The sequence below is a fragment of the Dipodomys ordii genome, unplaced genomic scaffold (genome assembly GCF_000151885.1).
Source record: "Dipodomys ordii isolate 6190 unplaced genomic scaffold, Dord_2.0 Scaffold3, whole genome shotgun sequence".
In the NCBI taxonomy this organism is placed as follows: domain Eukaryota; kingdom Metazoa; phylum Chordata; class Mammalia; order Rodentia; family Heteromyidae; genus Dipodomys; species Dipodomys ordii.
In genome coordinates, this window is record NW_012267219.1 from 16,730,249 (window position 1) to 16,750,250 (window position 20,002).

General features: G+C 35.1%; 1 protein-coding gene across 3 annotated transcripts in view; it reads left to right on the forward strand.

The window, feature by feature from the left end:
* The window catches only part of Nav3 (neuron navigator 3), a 287,020-nt gene that overhangs the window by 118,926 nt on the left and 148,092 nt on the right, over positions 1 to 20,002 (forward strand). For all 3 annotated transcript variants that reach the window (XM_013019548.1, XM_013019554.1, XM_013019559.1), the window contains exons 6-7: positions 6,666 to 6,734; positions 9,710 to 9,849. In XM_013019548.1, the coding sequence (XP_012875002.1) occupies positions 6,666 to 6,734; positions 9,710 to 9,849 (209 nt within the window). The remainder of the gene's footprint in view (positions 1 to 6,665; positions 6,735 to 9,709; positions 9,850 to 20,002) is intronic.

Below are 20,002 nucleotides of genomic sequence, written 5' to 3' on the forward strand. Positions count from 1 at the left end.
TACAGGCGTGAGCCACCGGCGACCGGCTGCATTTCTATTTTGTTATCATCAGTGTTCCTGTTCTGTGTACGTGAATAATTCTATGCTTTTAGAGTAGGTTGAAAAACACACATATTATTAAAAGAAAAAAAATAGGTTGATCCAGGCAACGTAGCTCATGCCTGTAATTCTAGTAATCCTAGCTTACTAAGGAGGCTGAGATCTGAGGATCAAGGTTCACAGTGAGCGCAGGTAAGAAAGTTCATGACACTTATGTCCAATTAACCACCAGCAAACTGGAAGTGGCGCTGTGGCTCAAGTGGTAGACTGCTAGCCTTGAGCTGAAGAGCTGAGGGACAGTGCCCAGGCCCAGAGTTCAAGCCCCACGATGGACCAAAAAAACAAAAACAAAAAAAAACAAAAAAGACTGATTAAACATACATCTTATAAAGTCATGCATAATCAAGCCATATCTGACAGTTTTCCTTTTGAAAGCCTTTCTGAAAGACTAAAGAACCTTGATATTTGTTTGCATATAAGGATAAAATGGCCTATAACTTTGAATTTGAAGCTCATTTTATGATGCCTTGGGAAAATTGGTCCAAAGAAACTAAGGAGTCTGCACATCAAGATGCATTTTCTAGGATTATTCATTTATGATAGTTTAAAATGCTAATTTGTTCAGATGGCTAGATGAGTTTTTGTTATTGTTATGCCTGTTTTTCTTTATAAAATGGGTAGCCACAGAATGATCACAAGGTTGATAGAAAATTATTTTTCATATCCATTTCAGCTCATCAGGAGTTTCTTAGTCTGGTTTTCCTCACCACAATTCTGTACTAATTTGGCCCTTCTGTGTACATAGAGCAAGGATTCATTAACCTTCTTCTTTTTATTTTGCTTCTCCAAAATCTGTTGAAGCTGCTTATCCATTGTGTACTTTCTTTCATGTTATGAGCTTAAGACTGGGGCATACATCAAACCATAGAATTGCTGTCCAGCTAGTGTGAAGACCTGATTTCAAATTCCAGTACCACTACTACCAATTTTTTTTCTTTTTTCTGTTTCTCTTACCATATCCTCCTTTCTGATTAGCCTCTCTGATTCAGAAGGTAAATTTTTTATGATCTGCATTTATTCCTGCAGACAATCAAAACTTACCATGAGAAGTTTTCAGACCCAGCCACCCCTTAATATAAAACTCACTCTAATAATGACGTGCTTCACAATAATTGGCAACTGCTTACTTAAATAAGCTTTTCCAAAAATCTTTACATACTTTATAAATATACATTTGCATAATTATTTTCAAATTGTGATACTCAAAGATGTTTTTGTTTACATACCTTATTAATATGTTGTGGCTGACTACAACACTTTGTAAGTCTTTGCAAGTATTAAATAATCCAGTTTTTCACTAATCTGGGTGGTCTTTGCCTAAGATAGTTTACATTTTTAGGTTAACAAAATATATTTGTCCATTTTCAGGGTTGATTTTCTCTTAATTTCATTGAAATGAAATTTTGTAATGATATCTAAATGTACTTGAAATGTAATTTTATCCTGTGCTGAAAATTATAAATAGAAAAAGGTCCATAGAGCAGTGTCTTGAGCTATATGTAAGTAAAAGCATTTTGAAAATCTAATTCATGATGTTATTGTGAGAGAAATGTGAACCTGTTTTTCTGAGCTCTTTCTTATCTTGAAGCTTGGCATTCCTTTAAAACAAGGCTTTGATGGTGGAATATCTTAAACAGGCATCTCCTTCTCTGGTTACTAGTTTAATATCTCACAAATACAGACCATGAAGGTGGTCTTATTAACTGTCTTAACAATTTAAGATAAGACAAATTATAATATATTTCATATGGAATTTCACTAATAAGCTACATTATCACAGTAACCTCTCTAAAATGCAATCGGGATGATATTTCAGCCACTCAGCAACTAAAAATGAAAACACATGGGGGAGAAAGCTAAATTTTTAAGTCATATATGGATTAGTCAATAACCAATTTGTGAAATTTTTTATAAAACAGAAATATAAGGACAATATATTTTGTGACACACTCTCAAGTGTATATAGTTGCAAAACAAGTCCTTTTTAAAGGAGCACAAGTGGCCTGGAAATACAATAAGAAGATAGGTTGGCTGAAATGCTTAAACACTTCTTGTCTCTTAGAATTATTCACTTGTGATAATATTTTATAGCAGTTCTCAAATCTCCATCAGGAGGAAAAAAAAATCCTTACAATTCAGAAAGAATCTAGCTTAAGGAAATCAGTAAATCTTAATTTTGAATATATAATTGATTTCTGCCCTAAGCAAGTATAATACATACAGTATAAAGATGTATTTTGGTATATCTCAGTCTTTAAAATCTTTAATAACTATTCTGTACTTACATTTGGACTTTTGTACAAAAATCCTTAACGTAAGTCTTTTAAAAGTATATCATAAACTGAAGAGAGGAGAGTCTTGGTTTGAGAGTCTTGGGCGGAAAAGCTCCCAAGACCCTTCCTCAACCCACAGTTTGGCACACTGGTAAGTACTTGTCAAAACAAGCTATTTGGAAGGCTGAGATACTGGTACTCTTGCACTGAGAGAAACTCCATTCCCACAGAAAGCAATGTGGATATTGTGGCCTGTGCCTTTGCTGCCAGTGGGGACAAAAAAGTAGTCAGAGTGAGATTCTGTGATATTTTAGCAGCCTATCAAGCATTAAGCCCTGAGTACTACATATATATATATATATATATATCGAACATATAATATATGTATACACATATATACACATGTGTACATATATTAGTAAATATAAAGTAATATGTTACATATATTTATGTATGCAATATTTCATTTAATTTATTAAATATTTTGTTCTTGTATTTCTTTCAAGACTTTAATAATAAATTTGAGTATAATTCTTGCCTTTTTAACATATTATTTTATAATATATAAAATTTGGAAATAAACTTGGGGTGTGAAGCATCATGAACCGCTTTATATTTTCTAATTTATTTCTTTGTACCCTTTCTTTTGTTAAATAGGATGCTATAATGAAGTATAATTTTGTTTTAGTGTTTTCCTCCTTTCTGTTTTTGAGGGGGAAGGGCAGATAAGAGGGTTGATATTAGAGCCTCATGCAGTTATTTTACCCCTTGTTAGTTTTTCCAGTAGATCCTTGTACTAATTCTACTTTGGCTGCATAAAACTGTGATCCTCCTTTCTCTGCCTTCTGAGTAGCATGCATTAGAGACATGAACTACCAAACCAGACTGTGATTTTTCCATTTCTTTGCGTATAAAAAGTAAGAAATATCTAACTCCCCAGTAGAGGGACTTTCATTCTTACAAACAGTATTCTCCAAGAGTAAAGGTAAATAGAAAAGACAGAAACAAGGAAGATTATTTGACCAGTTGGGAGAGGAAGTTCTGGTGCTTGGATCCTACTTTGTTTTGAATACCAAATGTGCTCCATAGTTAAATTGAAAACAACACAAAAAAAGACTGCATATAGTTTTATCTTCTTCCCTTCCATGTTCTGGAAAGGTCCCCACCCCCCAAAAACTCCCTTGACCATCTTATTTCTCAGAGAGGTGATCATTATTCCCTTTAGTTAAGCTCACAGTTTTGAGAGTCTCATAACAGGATCTTCAGAGGTTTGGTTCTGTTATTTTCTCCCCTATCCATTATTTAAGTCTCATTTGACAATATTTCAGGATTAAAAACAGCATACAATCTTCAACTCAGGTGTCTATAGACTCAATATGATCATAATTCCTATTTGGTTTATTTACCCAACTTGCCTCAGAGTTGTGTCTACAAGTTCCTTTGTGTCGGTTTACTAATAAACTTCAGGTTCTTGTTCACTCTGTCCCTGACTTGTTACTAACTTATTCTAAATGTAGAACTTGGGAAATTATGTTACAAGCACATGGGGAAAATATTTTTCAAAAATCTAGATATAGTGGTAAAGAAAAAAATGGTAAGAAAAGGGGAGGGAGCTATTGAAAACAAAGATTCTGAGTCAGTCAAAAGAGTTATGCTAAATAGGTGGACATTTTAACCATGTAAGAGAATGGTTGAAAAAAATGAGAGAAAAGAATATATGGAGGATTTACAATGTCTGTGAACTGTAGGTAGATAGTTATTTTAAGGCTGAAGTAATCATTTTTAGACAATTGTTAATAAATCCTACATCAAACCTGGTATATTGCCTAAGAAATTTTAAGTACTAGAGGTACTTGAACTTGAAGGTACAAATGTAAGATCTTTGATTTTTTTTAATTTTTTTTTTTTGTCGGTCATGGGGCTTGAACTCTGGGCCTGAGCGCTGTCCCTCAGCTCTTCAGCTCAAGGCGAGCGCTCTACCACTTGAACTACAGCACCACTTCTGGTTTTCTGGTGGTTTATTGGAAATAAGAATTTCATGGACTTTCCTACCCGGGCTGGCTTTGAACCGCAATCCTCAGATGTCAGCCTCCTGAGTAGCTAGGATTATAGGAATGAGCCACTGGCACCCGGCTAGATCTTTGATTTTTAAACTTTACATTGAATCTACTACTATGCATGTTTCAAGGAAAATCTCATCTTTTAAAATTTCTTTCTTTGCCTACAGATCCAAGAGGAAAGCCTAGATACTTTTTTGTGGTCCTTTCTGGTCCAAATTGTTCATTTAGGAAAAGTAATCAAATAATCAAAAGCATTTTTAGTTCTTATAGCTAGAGATGCTATTGGAAGTGCTGAAAGATGGAATTAGTACGTAAGCACAGGAATGGAAAGAAAACATAGATGTAGACATATTTGTAGAAGTGCAAACAGCATGAGTAGATACTGATAGCTTATCTGTAACAATGGAGAGGGGAAAAGTGCAAGTCAGTTCTGTGGTTTGAAACGGGCATGACAAAAACTACCATGACCCTCTGAAAGGGTTTATAAGGGAATAAAAGAAGGCAAATGATGAACTTTGTGTGTCCAGTTCAAAGATTATTAACTGGTCACATTAAAGAAGAAGTTAATTCTGGAAGATAGAATTTTAATTGAAGTATCAGTAGAAAATAAATTAACATGTGTTGGGAAGCATAACATTGGTAGAGGAACAGAGCCAAAGTGGCATAAAATCTTACCTTTAAATGTGGGGGGAAAGAAGTCTTAAGAAAGAAATTAAGAAAATAAAGAATGGTGGTGGGCAATTTGGGTGGGTTTGGTGGACAATTTTGGAACAAGACAGATCCAAAAAAATGAACATAGTTAAAGATATTAGAAAACAGTGCAAACTGAACAAAACTTTGATGTTTTCCAAGCAAACAGCTGCTGCCAAGGGAAGCAAGGAACCAGCTACTGGTCAAAGAATTGAAGTGAGAGGACTTAGAACAAAGTCCATCCATAGCAACTAGAGTATTCTTTCACAACACATCAGAAAACACACGTTGCCCATAAAACTAGTTGTTTTTAATTAAATTCTACAATATCCTGGAACTTTATCATTGCTTTTTTCCCCAGTTGCTAGAAATATTGCATTTCTTTAAAAAATAACAAAAGAAAATAAATAAGTGGTTTCAATTAGCTGAAAGTATGTGGTTTCGTTATCATCTTGTTTTTACGTTCAAGATTAGAGCATATAGCACAGATTAAAACTTTGGGTTGTTTCCGTAAATCTTGAGATCGACAAATTAACTGAGAAAGTTTACAATAGATTTTTTTTTCTTATTTTGGAAGTGTGGAAAAATTGGGTGCATTTATTTTTAATTTAATTTTAAAGTAATATTTTGTTGTGCTGAGACAGCATATATGCATACACACACACACACACACACACACACACATATATTTATGCACCTACTTTCTGTTATTGTTACTGAGGTGGTTGGCATACTTGTGACCAGTTGAGCTGGTGCGCAATGTAGTTAAAATTAAAGAATAATTTATATGTAAAGAATGACATAATAATACATGTAGAAGATACATTCTCTATGAACCATAAATCTTCCATGAGAATGTGTTTTCCTGAAACCAAAGAGTTGTAAGGATCTACATGTTCCCACCAGTCCTCTTGGTGGAGTAAAAATTATTTATAGAACATATCATTATCCTAAGCTATCTTCCCCTTGGCTGAAATACCCTCTGCTAGTCAACAAAGCAAATGGAACAATTGTATCATAGTTGCATGTGACTGTTCCTGCTTGAAGCCAGTACGTCTCCAGGCTTTCCATACTAGGCATTCACTGCCAGCGGGTTTATGTAAGTCCTCACAATTCACATGAGAAGGGAATCTCCACTCACACCACAAGAAATATGTGAACGTCACTGCGTCTCTTGATCTAGCTATGTGTCTCAGAACATGAATTTCTTACTTCTTATTGATTCCCTAAAGTCTCCAGTTACAAAGGTTAAAGTTTCTACCAAAGTTGACTAATATTATTAAAATACTAATATCACATAGCGATCATTTTAGGTTAATACAGACATGTAGAGGTGTGCAGCATTATTTCATAATACATTCATAATCAGAGGTCATGGTGTTTATGTGATGTCATCCTAATTTTCTGATTAATTTGTTCTTTCTCCATGTTTTCCTGTGTTCCAATTGCATTTCATTGATTCATAGTTTTCATGTAAGTTTGTACTTTCTTTCCATATTTAAAGAATCTCTTTAATTCAATTTCTCTGTTTCTCCTCATACAGTCTGACAGCCAGATATGCAACTCAGTCTAATCACAGTGGAATTGCAACCAGTCAAAAAAAGCCTACTAGGTCAGTGAATATCTCTAATTTATTGCTTATTAGTGATATTCAAGTAAATGCCCATTGATACTTTTTTTCGTATCCCTCTAAATTTTCTTAAAATCCAACACATTCCTGAATGCTAACTTTAGAGCACTGAATTCTAAGTGGATTTCCCTCCAGAGACTCAGGGACAAGTCTGTGTGTGTTAGGTGATTAATTAGGTTTGCCTTCTTCTATTTCCATTTAGTTTTATGTAGTGCTATACTGTGATAAATTCTACTCCCTATGTTGAGAGAAATTCAGGGGGGGGGAAATTGCTTGAAACTCCTATGATTATTTCTAGGTCACAGAATGTGTAAGTTTTACCAAAAGATTATAAATGATTTTTAATGTGGACATGGGTTGAAATTGCATGTTTAAAGAGAGACGCTGGCAGATTTTTGGTGTAGAAGTTCACACTAGGTCAGTCTAGACAATTCTTCTGTCTCTTACTTGTTTAAATTTCTGTTTCTTCATGGTATGTTTATTTAAAAGGCACATGTCAGCATATACTGTTTGGAGAATAATAGTATATAAAATGTTTTGGGAAAATTAAATTGATGAAGGATGATGGTAGACAAGAAGTGAGTAAAGTCACAGCAAAAATGCATCTCCAGTTATTGTGCGATTCTTTGGCTCATCGGATAGCTCATTGGGGAGCTATCCGATGGTGCTGTATTAGTCATGACTCCATTAATGAGCCATAATGTGCACTGCTTGGCCACAAAGACTGCTTCTGATGCCTTGACCAGAGGTAGTTGCCTTTCTCTCTGGCTGTGGTTCCCTGCCTTAATTTTCTTAAGAGTTAAAATGATTCTGGAGAAATAGTCTATAAATTGTACTTAATTAAAAGTTATAATGAATTAACATGACTTAGGAGGTATAAGAAACAGTGACCTGCTCTGTATTCTTAGCATCTTTATCACTCCTTATAAAACTTGGACATGAAAGATGCACATTCTCTCTCATATTCTCTCTCTCTCTCTTTTCCTTGTTTTCTTCATCTCAATTCCCTTTTAATTATTTTGATGAATGACCTGGAGCCTCTGGCTGCCTGTCAAATTAGGGTAATGAGAAGAGCAAATTTGTTTTTTGTAATTTGTTTTCATTTGTTCTTCTGAGAACTGAAGATCACTTAGCTTCATGGGGCACATCAAAGACTAAAATGTATTTTAATTGCTTTCTAGAAACAACTGAGTTCCATTATAAGCAGGGCAAGTTGTGTGACAAAATTTGTTTGCATATGTGAGTCTGAAGTGAAATTTCTAAGTCTATGGTTATGTCTTCAGGAATTGTTCTCAGATTTATTATGATTAGGTAATTTGATCCAATTAATTAATTGAGTTCTTTCAGCAGATCACAGTCACTGGTACTGTAAATTCCTAGTGTCTGTGTTGTTTTGCTGTACTTACAAATCCTTATAGGTCCAATTGAGTAAAAGTTAAATGCTGGAGTCATTTGGAAAAAATTCTAATCTTGTGTATGACACAACCTCTAATTAGCCAAATAGCTGAAGGGAATATTTATTAGCCACATGTATTTAATCTCGAAAATATAGTCAAGATTTTGAAGCTCTTATCTGTTCTAAGACATCAACATTTCTTTAATGTGAGCATTTGCATCTTTCTAATGCACATTCCATTTTACAATACTTATTTCTGTTGTAAAAGCATTTATATTTTCTAAGGGTTTGGTTTCTTAAACAATCTGCAGAAATAATATGCGTTATTATCAACACAAGTTCAAATTTAATTATGGATAGTGCAATTTTGATATATGACAGATACAAACAACTTGTTCATAAAAGTTTATTAGAGGAGACCTGTAAAAAATTTAATGCACTGTTTATGATCTTTGGATTGCTTTGTCAGTTTTCCTTTGAGAAAAGGAGTTTTCAAAGTAGTACACAGTGTTACTCACTTGGGGGCAGCAAATACCAACAAAGAGGTTGGCAATCGTCGTTTCTTAAATAGATCCTAGATTGCCAATATTACTTTTTAAAAGTAATTCTCAATGTTTTGAGTTGGCTATGAATATTCTTTATATAATAGTAGTATAAAATAAAAAGTTAAACATATCTCATGAAATAATAATTGAAATTACAAAGGGAAAAGGACTCAAAGTAATATTTAAGCTATAATCCAAATGAAATAACATTACATCATCTCTTTCCTCCTGGCTTGTTCTTCACAAATGGAGTAGCTAAGACTTTTCTCACTAGAAATAAATTTTATATTGTCATTCTATTAGGTCTTCCTCTTCTAAGCCTTTTCTTCTGTCTTGTCATATCTGCTATGTGATCATGTGGTCATTCTTGCAAGATCACCAGTGAAAGTCTAGATGATCAGAATGAAAGTTTTCACATGAGGTAACACAGTCAAATACAAATTAACATGACATTCTCAGCACCATGTTTTAATTAGGAAAGCTTTACTATCATAGACAGTCAGTCAATATTTTTTATTTACCATTTGTTTGATAACTTTATCCCAGTCATTATTTACTTACAAGGCTTAGAACACAGCCATCTAAGATAAACAGCACCCCATCCCTTGCATAAAACCTTAAGAATAACTTCAATTAGCTGATAGGCTGACAACCTAACAATGATTAAATGGTATTGTTTTGATTTCCTTTACATGTAGTTGTTTTGATATTTTTTAAGGCCAAGTTTTATTCATCTGGAATGGAGGAGTAAGTATCTGGTTAGAGGAAGGTCACTGTACTTTAATCTTTCCCTGTCATTAATCTTTGGTGCCACGGTTTGTGAAAAGTGAAGCAAGAGTTTTCTGATAATCTCTAGACTTTTTGTTTAGCTATTTGTTAAACTACCATTTTCTGCTAGGTACATTTTAGAAGATACTATGTTGTGGTTTTCCCATTTACTCTTTCCTGCCCAGAATCCCTTTCTCCTTATTTTTGAAATGTAAGATAATGATGTAATTGTTCTCATGTTATTTCAGGCTTCCAGGACCCTCTAGGGTGCCGGCTGCAGGCAGCAGCAGCAAGGGCCAAGGAGCCTCTAATCTAAATAGGAGAAGTCAGAGCTTCAACAGCATTGACAAGAACAAGCCTCCCAATTATGCAAATGGAAATGAAAAAGGTAAGCATTCATTGTTGTGTCATTACAGCCCAAAGCCATCCGAGGCTTGTTCACTAACACTTTAAATTTAATATGTGAATGGTAGAACAGCTTTGGCAATGAACCTGGTACCAGTGGAATTTTCATGTGTTTCCTAACTCTCCTCCTGGATTCAACCTTGCTTTAGGATTCTTTTTATCTGAAGAGCATTTTAAGAAAGTAAGCTTTTGCATTTTAAAGTAGATAATTATGTAACCTGAACATAAATCTATTTCACACACACAAAAATCTTCCTCGATGCAAGCATACAGCATGTTTATGCCTTTTGTGTTTTATATTTAATATAGTTTTATGATATCTGGATAAAAACTATAGCTATGATTAGACAGTTTTCTCTTATAAACCATATTGCTATATAAAGTTATATGGTTTATATTAACTTTATTTGAATCCTTTTGATGGCTAACATAAGTGCGATAAAGATCTGAGGAAGTGGTAGGTATTTACCTTAGAAAGCAACACCCTCAGAATTATTTGAGACCAGTTTTCCCCAGACAAGTTATTCATGTTTACAGAGTTTTTAACAGTAAGTAGTACCTAATATAAATATCAAGTCATCATATCAATAGGAAGTCAAGAACAACCACTGGAAGTCTGTGTTAAACACAGATTTTCAGTTGTCTAGATTGCACTCAGCTTTCTGGAATAGGTGAAGTGAGCATTTAAAGGGGTGTTAATTCGAGACCTTTCCCAGCAGAGCTGAGAAGGATGGGCAGCCCTCACCTGGGTCATCAGGGAACTAAGATTTTGCACTGATTCCTGAGTCCTGTGGCTAGTGGAGTGACAAGAGTGCCCTGCTGCTTTTCCGAGTATTTTTAAAGCCATGGACTTTTTTTTAACTCTTCATGGTACTGAGCCCCATATGAAACAGCATATGGAGTTTTATTAAACCAAGCCATTCACAAAATGCTCTTGAATAATGAACTATGAACTCTTACATAAACTCATTGTAAATAGTTTCATTTAGGTAATCAGACAGCTTTCAGTTATTCATAAATTGATGGAGTACTCTATCAATCATATTTCCTTTTATGGGGGGAGATCTGGTTTTGGGGCCTGAACTCTGGGCCTGGGCGCTGTCCCTCAGCTCTTCAGCTCAAGGCTAGTGCTCTACCATTTGAGCCACAGCGCCACTTCTGGTTTTTTTCTTTTTGTTTATGGGGTGCTGAGGAATCGAACCCAGGGCCTCAGGCATGCAAGGCAAGCACTCTACCACTGAGCCACCTTCCCAGCCCCTCATATAAACTTTTGCGACTGTCTTCCTTTACAAATGGAACAAAACCTGTGCAAACTTGAAACCCTTAGCACAGACAAGTGTGTTTTGCTCCCTGAATATATTCCTATCTCTTAGATCAAATGGGACAAGAAGAGAAGAAAAAGTGTGTATTTGGAAAATAATAGTAGGGGTTTCTCTTTAAATTACAGAATACAGTCTTTGATTTAAGATCTAATAAATATCACTGAAAATGTATACTTTTCCTGGGAAGAAAAGAGAGTGTTTTTCAATGAAAAGACAAACACATTTTTCTTTATTTTATGGACTTCTTCAACAGTGTCCTAGTGCTGGGCACTGGTAGCTCATGCCTGTAATCCTATTACTCAAGAGGCTGATATCTGAGGATTGCAGTTCAAACCTAGCCTGGGAAGGAAAGTTAAGAGATTCTTTTATCACCAATAAACTACCAAAAGTCCAGGAGTGGAGCTTGAATGAAAAACTAAAGGACAGTGCACACCCCCAGAATTCAAGCCTCAGTATGGAAAAAGTGTCCTAAATGTTCAGTGTTAATACTTCAATCATATCTTATGGAATTTCAAGCAGAGTTGATAAGTTTATGAATAAGATATGTTTGATTACTACTGCAGTATTCATTTAAACTACTAGATATTCAGTGATACATTTTGACAAAATACTAATAATTTTGACTTAGAGCTTCTCTAAATAAACTAGTGCTTGACTATTATATATGTCTAAAAGTTTGTGTAATATGACAGCCTTTCAAAGGAAAATCCTGAACATACACCAGAATGAAAAGTCTTCATGGCTGCTGAATCTCTTAAGGATGTGTCTGGTAGTATAAAATTAGAACATAGCAATATTTATAATAACCACAAGGTGGAGACAGACGTCACATATATGATCGTTATAGTCAATTGCTTAGATACATATGAACAAAAGACAAGAATTTTTTAATAAGTTATTTTATTGTAAAAATACCGTACAGAGGGGTTACAATTACATGATCAAGGTAATGAGTACATTTCTTATCAAGCATTTTTGTTTCCTCCTTTGTTTCGCCTTACCATCCATCCCCCCACCCTGCCATAGTTGTAAAGTTCGTTTTTCAGCATAGCATCTTGTATATTTCATTGCTGCAATGGGTCCACCTGTATCCCATGGCAAAGGACAAGCTAGCAATAGAAAGCCCACAGATTGGGAGAAGATTTTCACTATCCCTACAACGGACAAGGGTCACATATCTAAAATATACCTGGAACTCAAAAAATTAAATCCCCCAACAACAAATCCTCAAAGAAACAACTGCCCAATAAATAAGTGGGCTAAAGACTTAAAGAGAAACTTCTCTGAAGAGGAAAGAAGGATGGTCAATAGACACATGAAGAAATGCTCAATCTCTCTAGCCATAAAAGGAATGCAAATCAAAACAACACTGAGATACCACCTCACCCCAGTTAGAATGTCTATAATCAAGAACTCTGAAGTTTGTTTTTCAACATAGCATTTTACATCTCATTGTTGCAATGGGTCCACCTATATCCCTATTTAAACAATTTGGTGTTTTCCCTTCCCCTACCCAAATTTCACCAACATCAAATACAGTGGAAACAGGGGTTATACTGTGTGTGTGGGGGGGGAGACATACAACGTAATAAAACAATCACCGTATAAATATATTAGAAGCAATAGCAAGAAAGTAAAAACCACTTGTGCCCTTATCTTGGGGTTCATTTTGCCTAACATCATCTTATCTGACCTTCTGTGCTTATCTCAGACATTTACTACAAACAAGACCATACTAAAGCTACCAGCACAACTATGTTTATTGCAGCATGATTTACCATAGTTAAGATATGGAACCAACCCAAATGCCCCTCAGTAGATGAATGGATCAAGAAAATGTGGTATATATACACAATGGAATTCTCTGCCTCCATCAGAAAGAATGAAAATGCCCCATTTGTTAGGAAATGGAAAGACTTGGAACAAAATATATTAAGTGAAGTAAGCCAAGCCCAAAGAAACATAGGTCCCATGGTTTCCCTTTTTGCAATAACTAGTATATGTCTGAGACAAACAGAAACAGTCAGATAAGTTGATGTTAGGTGAAATGAACCCCAAGATAAGTATTCAAATGTTTTTTTCTTTCATGCGATTGTTTCTATCATATTTATAAGATGATTTCTTTGTTGCTTTGTATGTCCCTCCCCCATGGTATAACCCCTGCATTCACTGTATTTGATGTTGGTATAACCCCTGCATTCACTGTATTTGATGTTGGTATAATTTGTGGAGGAGAAGGGCAAAAACAAACCGTTTAAATAGGGAGGGATACAGGTGAACCCATTGCAACAATGAGATGTACAAGTCGTTATTGAACTTTACAACTTTGGCTGGGGAAGGGGGTCGAGGGTGGGTGTGGGGTGGGAGATGATAGGAAGGGATGGGAAGGGAAAACAAAGGAGGAGGCAACAATGCTTGATAAGAAATGTACTCATTACCTTGTCCATGTAATTGTAACCACTCTGTATAGTATTTTCACAATAATAAAATACAATTCCCAAACATTTGAAATGTGAGATCACACATTCATAGATACTTATTATACATCAAATGTGGGCAACAAATTTCTATATAGTTTAATTTCATTGCTTGATATAATAAGGCCATCTTGTATGTATATATTTTAATATCACATCCCATTTTCTATTAACTATAGGGATACATTGTGGCAGTAGATCTAATACTGTTTTCTTAATCATGTCAAGCTTTTTCATATCCAATCCGTTGTTTTAAATTGTAAGAACACATAAAACATGTATTATGTGAAAATTCATTTACAGTTTCCTGTGCATTTTAAATTAAGATGCTTGATTTAACCTTTTCAAATGAAAAATTATCTATAAGATGCTTTCTGGATGCTTCTAAGTAGAAATATGCTATTTGCTTTCATTTCCAAGTCCTACATGATAAACTATGAGTCAGTTCTGGAGTGTATAAAATGTATAATAGATAGTAAAGGGTAATTCCCACTTGAAACTATTTCATTTCCCCATTGAAGAGAAACAAACTGTTCAAAGTGTTGTAGTTTTCCTTTGTATAATTTTTTTAAAAAAATAAAAAAACAAAAAGCAATAGTTTATTTGCAAATGGTGTGATATCTGATGAAAAAAAATCAGTAGTGAATCCTAAACTGATCTTGCAAAGATTCATCCAATGTCATTTCAGTAATAAAGCAATTCTGAAAAATGTGTGCTCATTTGATCATCTCACCAAATGAATTAAAATATCAGTGAACATTGTCATAAATCATTACTAGCAGAGAAGGCTGAAATAGAAATATCCCAATAGCATGAAATGTCATCTTAGAGGCATGTCTGAATGAATTGTAGAAACGAATTTCTCACAGAACAAATGGTGAAATGAAGATAGCATCTTTTGTAAAGCCTTTCTTTAAGAGTACTTTACTTCCCTCTTCTGATACCTGCTGTTTAGAAAATGACAATGAATGATGCATTCTGACACCACCATTTATCCATTTGCCCATGTGTTCTGTAAGAGTACTCTAGTTAGAGACACGCTTCAAAGACAGGTTAAATCCCAAACTCATACCAGATTCATTTGGGCATATAGTTTGCATGCTTGAAATGAGCTTAAGAGATCATTCTTGTATTACCAAACCTGCTATAAATATGGAACTTGCCAAAGAGGTTTAAAATGATTAAGAATGTAAATTTCCTAGTTTTATTGGAAATCAAATTTCTGGATTTTGACCTACAAACATATGTCACTAGACTGAATTCCTTAGAGGAGAGATGTATTTCCTGTTGCTAGGAGACATGCCACAGCACCAGAGAGAATGCTGCCATATTTGCACTCTTTCTTCCAAATGATTCTTATGTGGAACTTGAACATTTGTTGAAGAGGAGAGTTCCTTCTTTCTCCCTGGATTCGAATCAAGCATTTCTTGCTGTGGAAGCTTTTACTTTAATATGTACTCAGCATAAAATTAGTAGGACTGACTCCAAGGATTTACAAACATCTTAGCCCAATAGTTTGAAACTAGTAGAGTTCATGTGAATTTAGCATTAGTCATGGAATTTCAGCCACTCATTATCTGCTAAAACACAGAGATTTTGCTCTTAAGCACTTTTCTGTCTTAATTATTCTGAATTTACCAAAAGGAACTGAACTGTTTCATCTGCTTTTCAAAGTAATGCAAATGAATCTTACTTATGTGACTTTCCTGATGATTTGATTATGCATCTTTCTACAACTCTTTTCCTTATCACTTAGTACTTACACAAGCCTAAAATGTGATGTCAATATTGTAATTTCACGGATTTAAAAAGTTTTCACAAGTTAACACAACTAGGAATATATTAGTTTATGAAAGGTAACTAGTCTTGGTCATATATGCTATTTCTTTACATATACATACATGCATATTGAAGTGTTCATGCATTATGCTTACCTGAATGCAAATTGCATACTTGAAAGAAAATGACTGGCTGGTGAATGGAAACATACCTAAATTCCCCAGCCCTCCACAGAGTGGCACTCTTACTTTGCAAATGATGTGGTAGAAACCTGAACAAAAATCCTTGCAATACCATTATGTCATCATAAAATAGACATTTCACACAATAATCATTCTTGCAAGACTATGTGTTAAGGAAAAGATAGCAATAAGACACATTTGCATTAGAATGCTACTTTTTCTACTTTTTCCCAAAGTTTTGGGTATTGTGAGCCAAACTGCTATTTGATACATTAATCACCTACCATACTGATTGCCATCTCATATTGCTCAAACGTTTCCTTCCTTCCTTAGAGATCCTAGATGCCAAAGCTTTCTTGTATTCAGTAGGATATTCAGCTTACAAAGTGCTCAGAATAAAGCACGTAATTGGTGAGTGCTGATATTTGGTTATGGTGGAGTTGTTGATGATGGATGTGGAGATGGAACCAGGTGGAAAGAAAATGGCTTTTTGGAGTTCAGGGAGAACAGGCAGGGTGGCAAGCAGAGAAAGACCAGGAAAATGCAAAACACAAATTCATTGCAGGAATGCTACTGTATTTGTGAATTAAGTGTCTTTTCTCCATAGCAGGAGTTATCAGTGTTCAGAAATATGTCATTGGGTGCAAGGTAGTGATTATTTAGTATGAAAGAGGAAGAGCCTGGGATTTGTACTGCAGCTACCCTGGAGAAGCCACGGATGCTTCCATTTCAGCTGTGTTGTTCTGCACCCTTAGTTCTGAGGAGTCCTGGGAGACTCTTACCATTCCAGTGTCTTCATGATGTTCAACGACCTGTGATTTACCCTATTAATGAAACCTGAAACACCTCATTGCTGCTGTGCAGAGATAGGCTGGGGATGGATTTCGAGTCATGAATGGAGAAGAGCCTTATACTGTGTGTGCTCCACTGAGAATAATTCTGCAGCTGTTCCTATGACCATTACTGTGTGTTGGATGAGGGTGCCATAATCTTGAGTCCCTCTTGTCTCATTTAGAAGTGTGTTCAAATTCCTTTGCTGTACTTGAACTTTTATAGCAGTCTATCTAGTCAGTGCCCTCAGCTTGGTTTCTCTTCTAGAGGAAGAACACAACCTTTTACTTTCTTTGTCTACCAGCTACTTACAAAGCATCTTGACTGATACTTTCCTACCCTTTTCTCTCATTCCTACTAAAACCTTCGAGCCACTCAAGGATAGAAGTTTTTGGACTTCACTACTGTAGATGGAAATACACAGTAGATTCACAGTAAATTGGTGGTTCAAATAAAGTGAAAAGCAAACACAACACTAGAAAAATCTGAAGATCTTGCTTTGTTATTGGTGATATTTTTCCTTTATTTCCATGAAGCTGTAACCATCAAGATGAACTCAGAGCTGACCAAGGTTCTGAAAGTTTGAAGAGTGAAAAATATTCATACTCTTCATTATAGAACACTTAATGGATTTAGACAATGTGGATACCATTAAGAGAAATAATTTTCATGACCTAGGAATTAGTTTAACCAAAACATGGTCTGTGACCCTTATCACTCACATCTCCAGGCAGCTTGTTAGGAATGGAGAATCTCCCAGCCCATTCAGACTGACATAATCACAGTGTACATTCAGTAAGATCCCTAAATTACATGTATGCTCCTCGGAGAACGACTTCTAGCCACTTAAAATGTCAAATAACCTGTGTTAATCATACAATCACACAGTGTGGAATCAAAAAATAGCCCTTCATAATTCACATTTGCTGTGCACCACTGGGATGAGTCGTTTAGGCTTACTAAGCTTTGGTTGCTATCAATGTGAATTAGAAATGTGAGCACTTCCCAACTCATTTGGTTGGGAAATAATGACATTTAACAACTTTCAATAGAATGTTAGTTTATATAATTGTATTTGTAATATTAACATGACTTTCCTGATAGGGCTAGAAATATCACAAATAACTTTGTGTGTATATATGTTGTGTGTGTGTGTGTGTGTGTGTGTGTGCTTTGTGTGTGCTCCGTGCATGCATCAGTATTTGAGGTTGAACTCAGGGCCTGGGCACTCTTCCTGAGCTTTTACACTCAGGGTTAATGCTGTAATTTACTACTTGAGCCATGTCTACACTTTCAGCTTTTGGTTGGTTAATTGGAAATAAATGTTTTTTTCTTTCATGCGATTGTTTCTAACATATTTATAAGATGATTTCTTTGTTGCTTGTTATATCCCTCCCCCACGGTATAACCCCTGCTTTCACTGTATTTGATGTCAGTATAATTTGGTATAATTTGTGGAAGGGAAGGTCAATACCAAATCCTTTAACTAGGGATACAGGTGGACCCATTGCAACAATGAGATGTACAAGTCGTTATGTCGAAAATGAACTTTACAACTTTGGTGGGAGCGGGGGATGGGGGAAGGAGGGAGAGATGAAGAGAGGAGGGTGGGGAGATGGGAAGGGATGGGAAGGGGAAATAAAGGAAGAGGCAACAATGCTTGATAAGAAATGTACTCATTATCTTGCCCACATAATTGTAACCCCTCTGTACAGTATTTTCGCAATTAAAAAAAAAGAATCTCAAGGACTTTACTTCCTGGTCTGGCTTCACTGCAACCCTCAGCCTCTTGAGTAGCCAGGATTATAGGTGGGAGCCACCGGTGCCTAGCTTACAAACAACTTTTTCTGTTGTGGTTGCTGGTCTTGTGGTTTGAAGTCAGGACCTGAGTGTTATTCCACAGCATTTATGCTCAAGGCTAGTGCTCTATTACTTGAGCCACATCTCCACTTCCAGCTTTTTGGTGATTAATTGGAGATAAGATTCTCACAGACATTCCTGTCCTGTCTGGCTTCAAACTGCAATCCTCAGATGTTAGCCTCCTGAGTAGCTAAGATTACAGACACCCAGCTTACAAATAACTTTTGATATCAATGTAAGAAAATAAAATAATGACTCAATGAAATAATTAATCTTAGGCTTTGATTTGGAGGGACTGTGTTTCTTCCCAAATTAATATCTCGATATATACCCCTACATATTTCTGACATAATTTTTTAGAAAAGTTTATAAAGGTTCCATTTGATTTGAAAGCCTACACATCACCCTTATATTGTCCATCATGATCTAATTGTGTGACTTCTATGGTCTTGTCCATCTAGGATCTTCTCCAGCATTTTCCTTCTAGTGTTCTAGTCATTTATCATCCATTATACTTAGCATTTATCTTTTATAGCTCTTTTATTTTTTCAACAAGACTATAATGTATCTTGGAGTATGTTGAATAGAGTAGGCACTCAGTAAATACTCAAAGATAATGAACTTAGAGTAGAGCTATATAGGAACTAGATGGCTTTGATTATTATTATTTTTAGAAAGACTATTGCCCTAGACTGTGTGTAATACATATTTGGAGGAAAAACTCTCTCCATTGGAATCTCTGTAATTGAGGTGGCATTAACTTGACAACTGTGATTTTCTATATTTTTATATTCAAGTGAATATTATCTTGACAACTTGACTTGATTACATACTGTGTGGCATGACTTTTGACTTTTTGAAAAAAGCATTTAAAATGTAAGCATTATGGTTTCACATTATGACTGTATAATAAACTGTAATGAGGCCAAGTTCTGGAACATTGAGAAAAGAACATTCCTCACAGTACCTCTCTTGATCATTTAACTATGAAAAGTTTTATTTCTATTTTTCATCATCTATTAGGTTTAACAGTATCAGATTCTCTAATTTAATTATTTCTTTTTCCCTTAAAGATTATTGCCAAAAGTTGCAGATTTACTGGTCAAGAGCACAGTCTATGAAGTCAGGTGAAATCTAGGCTGTGTGACTTTGAACAACTGCTTTAGTCTCTTTGCCTTTGTTGCTGTATCTATAAAATGGAAATCATATTAATACATGACTTATAGGATTATTATAAAGATAAAGATAGAGATGGATCAACTAGATTATCTGCCCTACAGCAGCATAAATTTCAACAAATACCTTACATAAAGAAATAACTAACAAAAAAGATAAATCATGATTCATTAGCATTTTTAATCAGATCGTATGTTAAAGGAACTTCTCCATATTAATTCCCTAACAGATTCTGACAAGGCAATGAAGAATATCTACTTAATCTAGGGGCTATAATGTTAGCTGGAAAAATACAAAGAATCACACAGGGACTGGGTACTGTTTTATTTACCTGATGCTATCAGTGATTAGCAAAGCAATTTGAAAAGTAATTTCAGAGTGGAAAAAAGCATACTTCTCCAAAATCAATACCTTTCGAATACTCTGCATGTTTTGACAGATGGGAAAATCACCTAATAGGAGTCATAAATGCCACACTGTTCTCTCTTCAGTTAAGAGGAGAGACAATT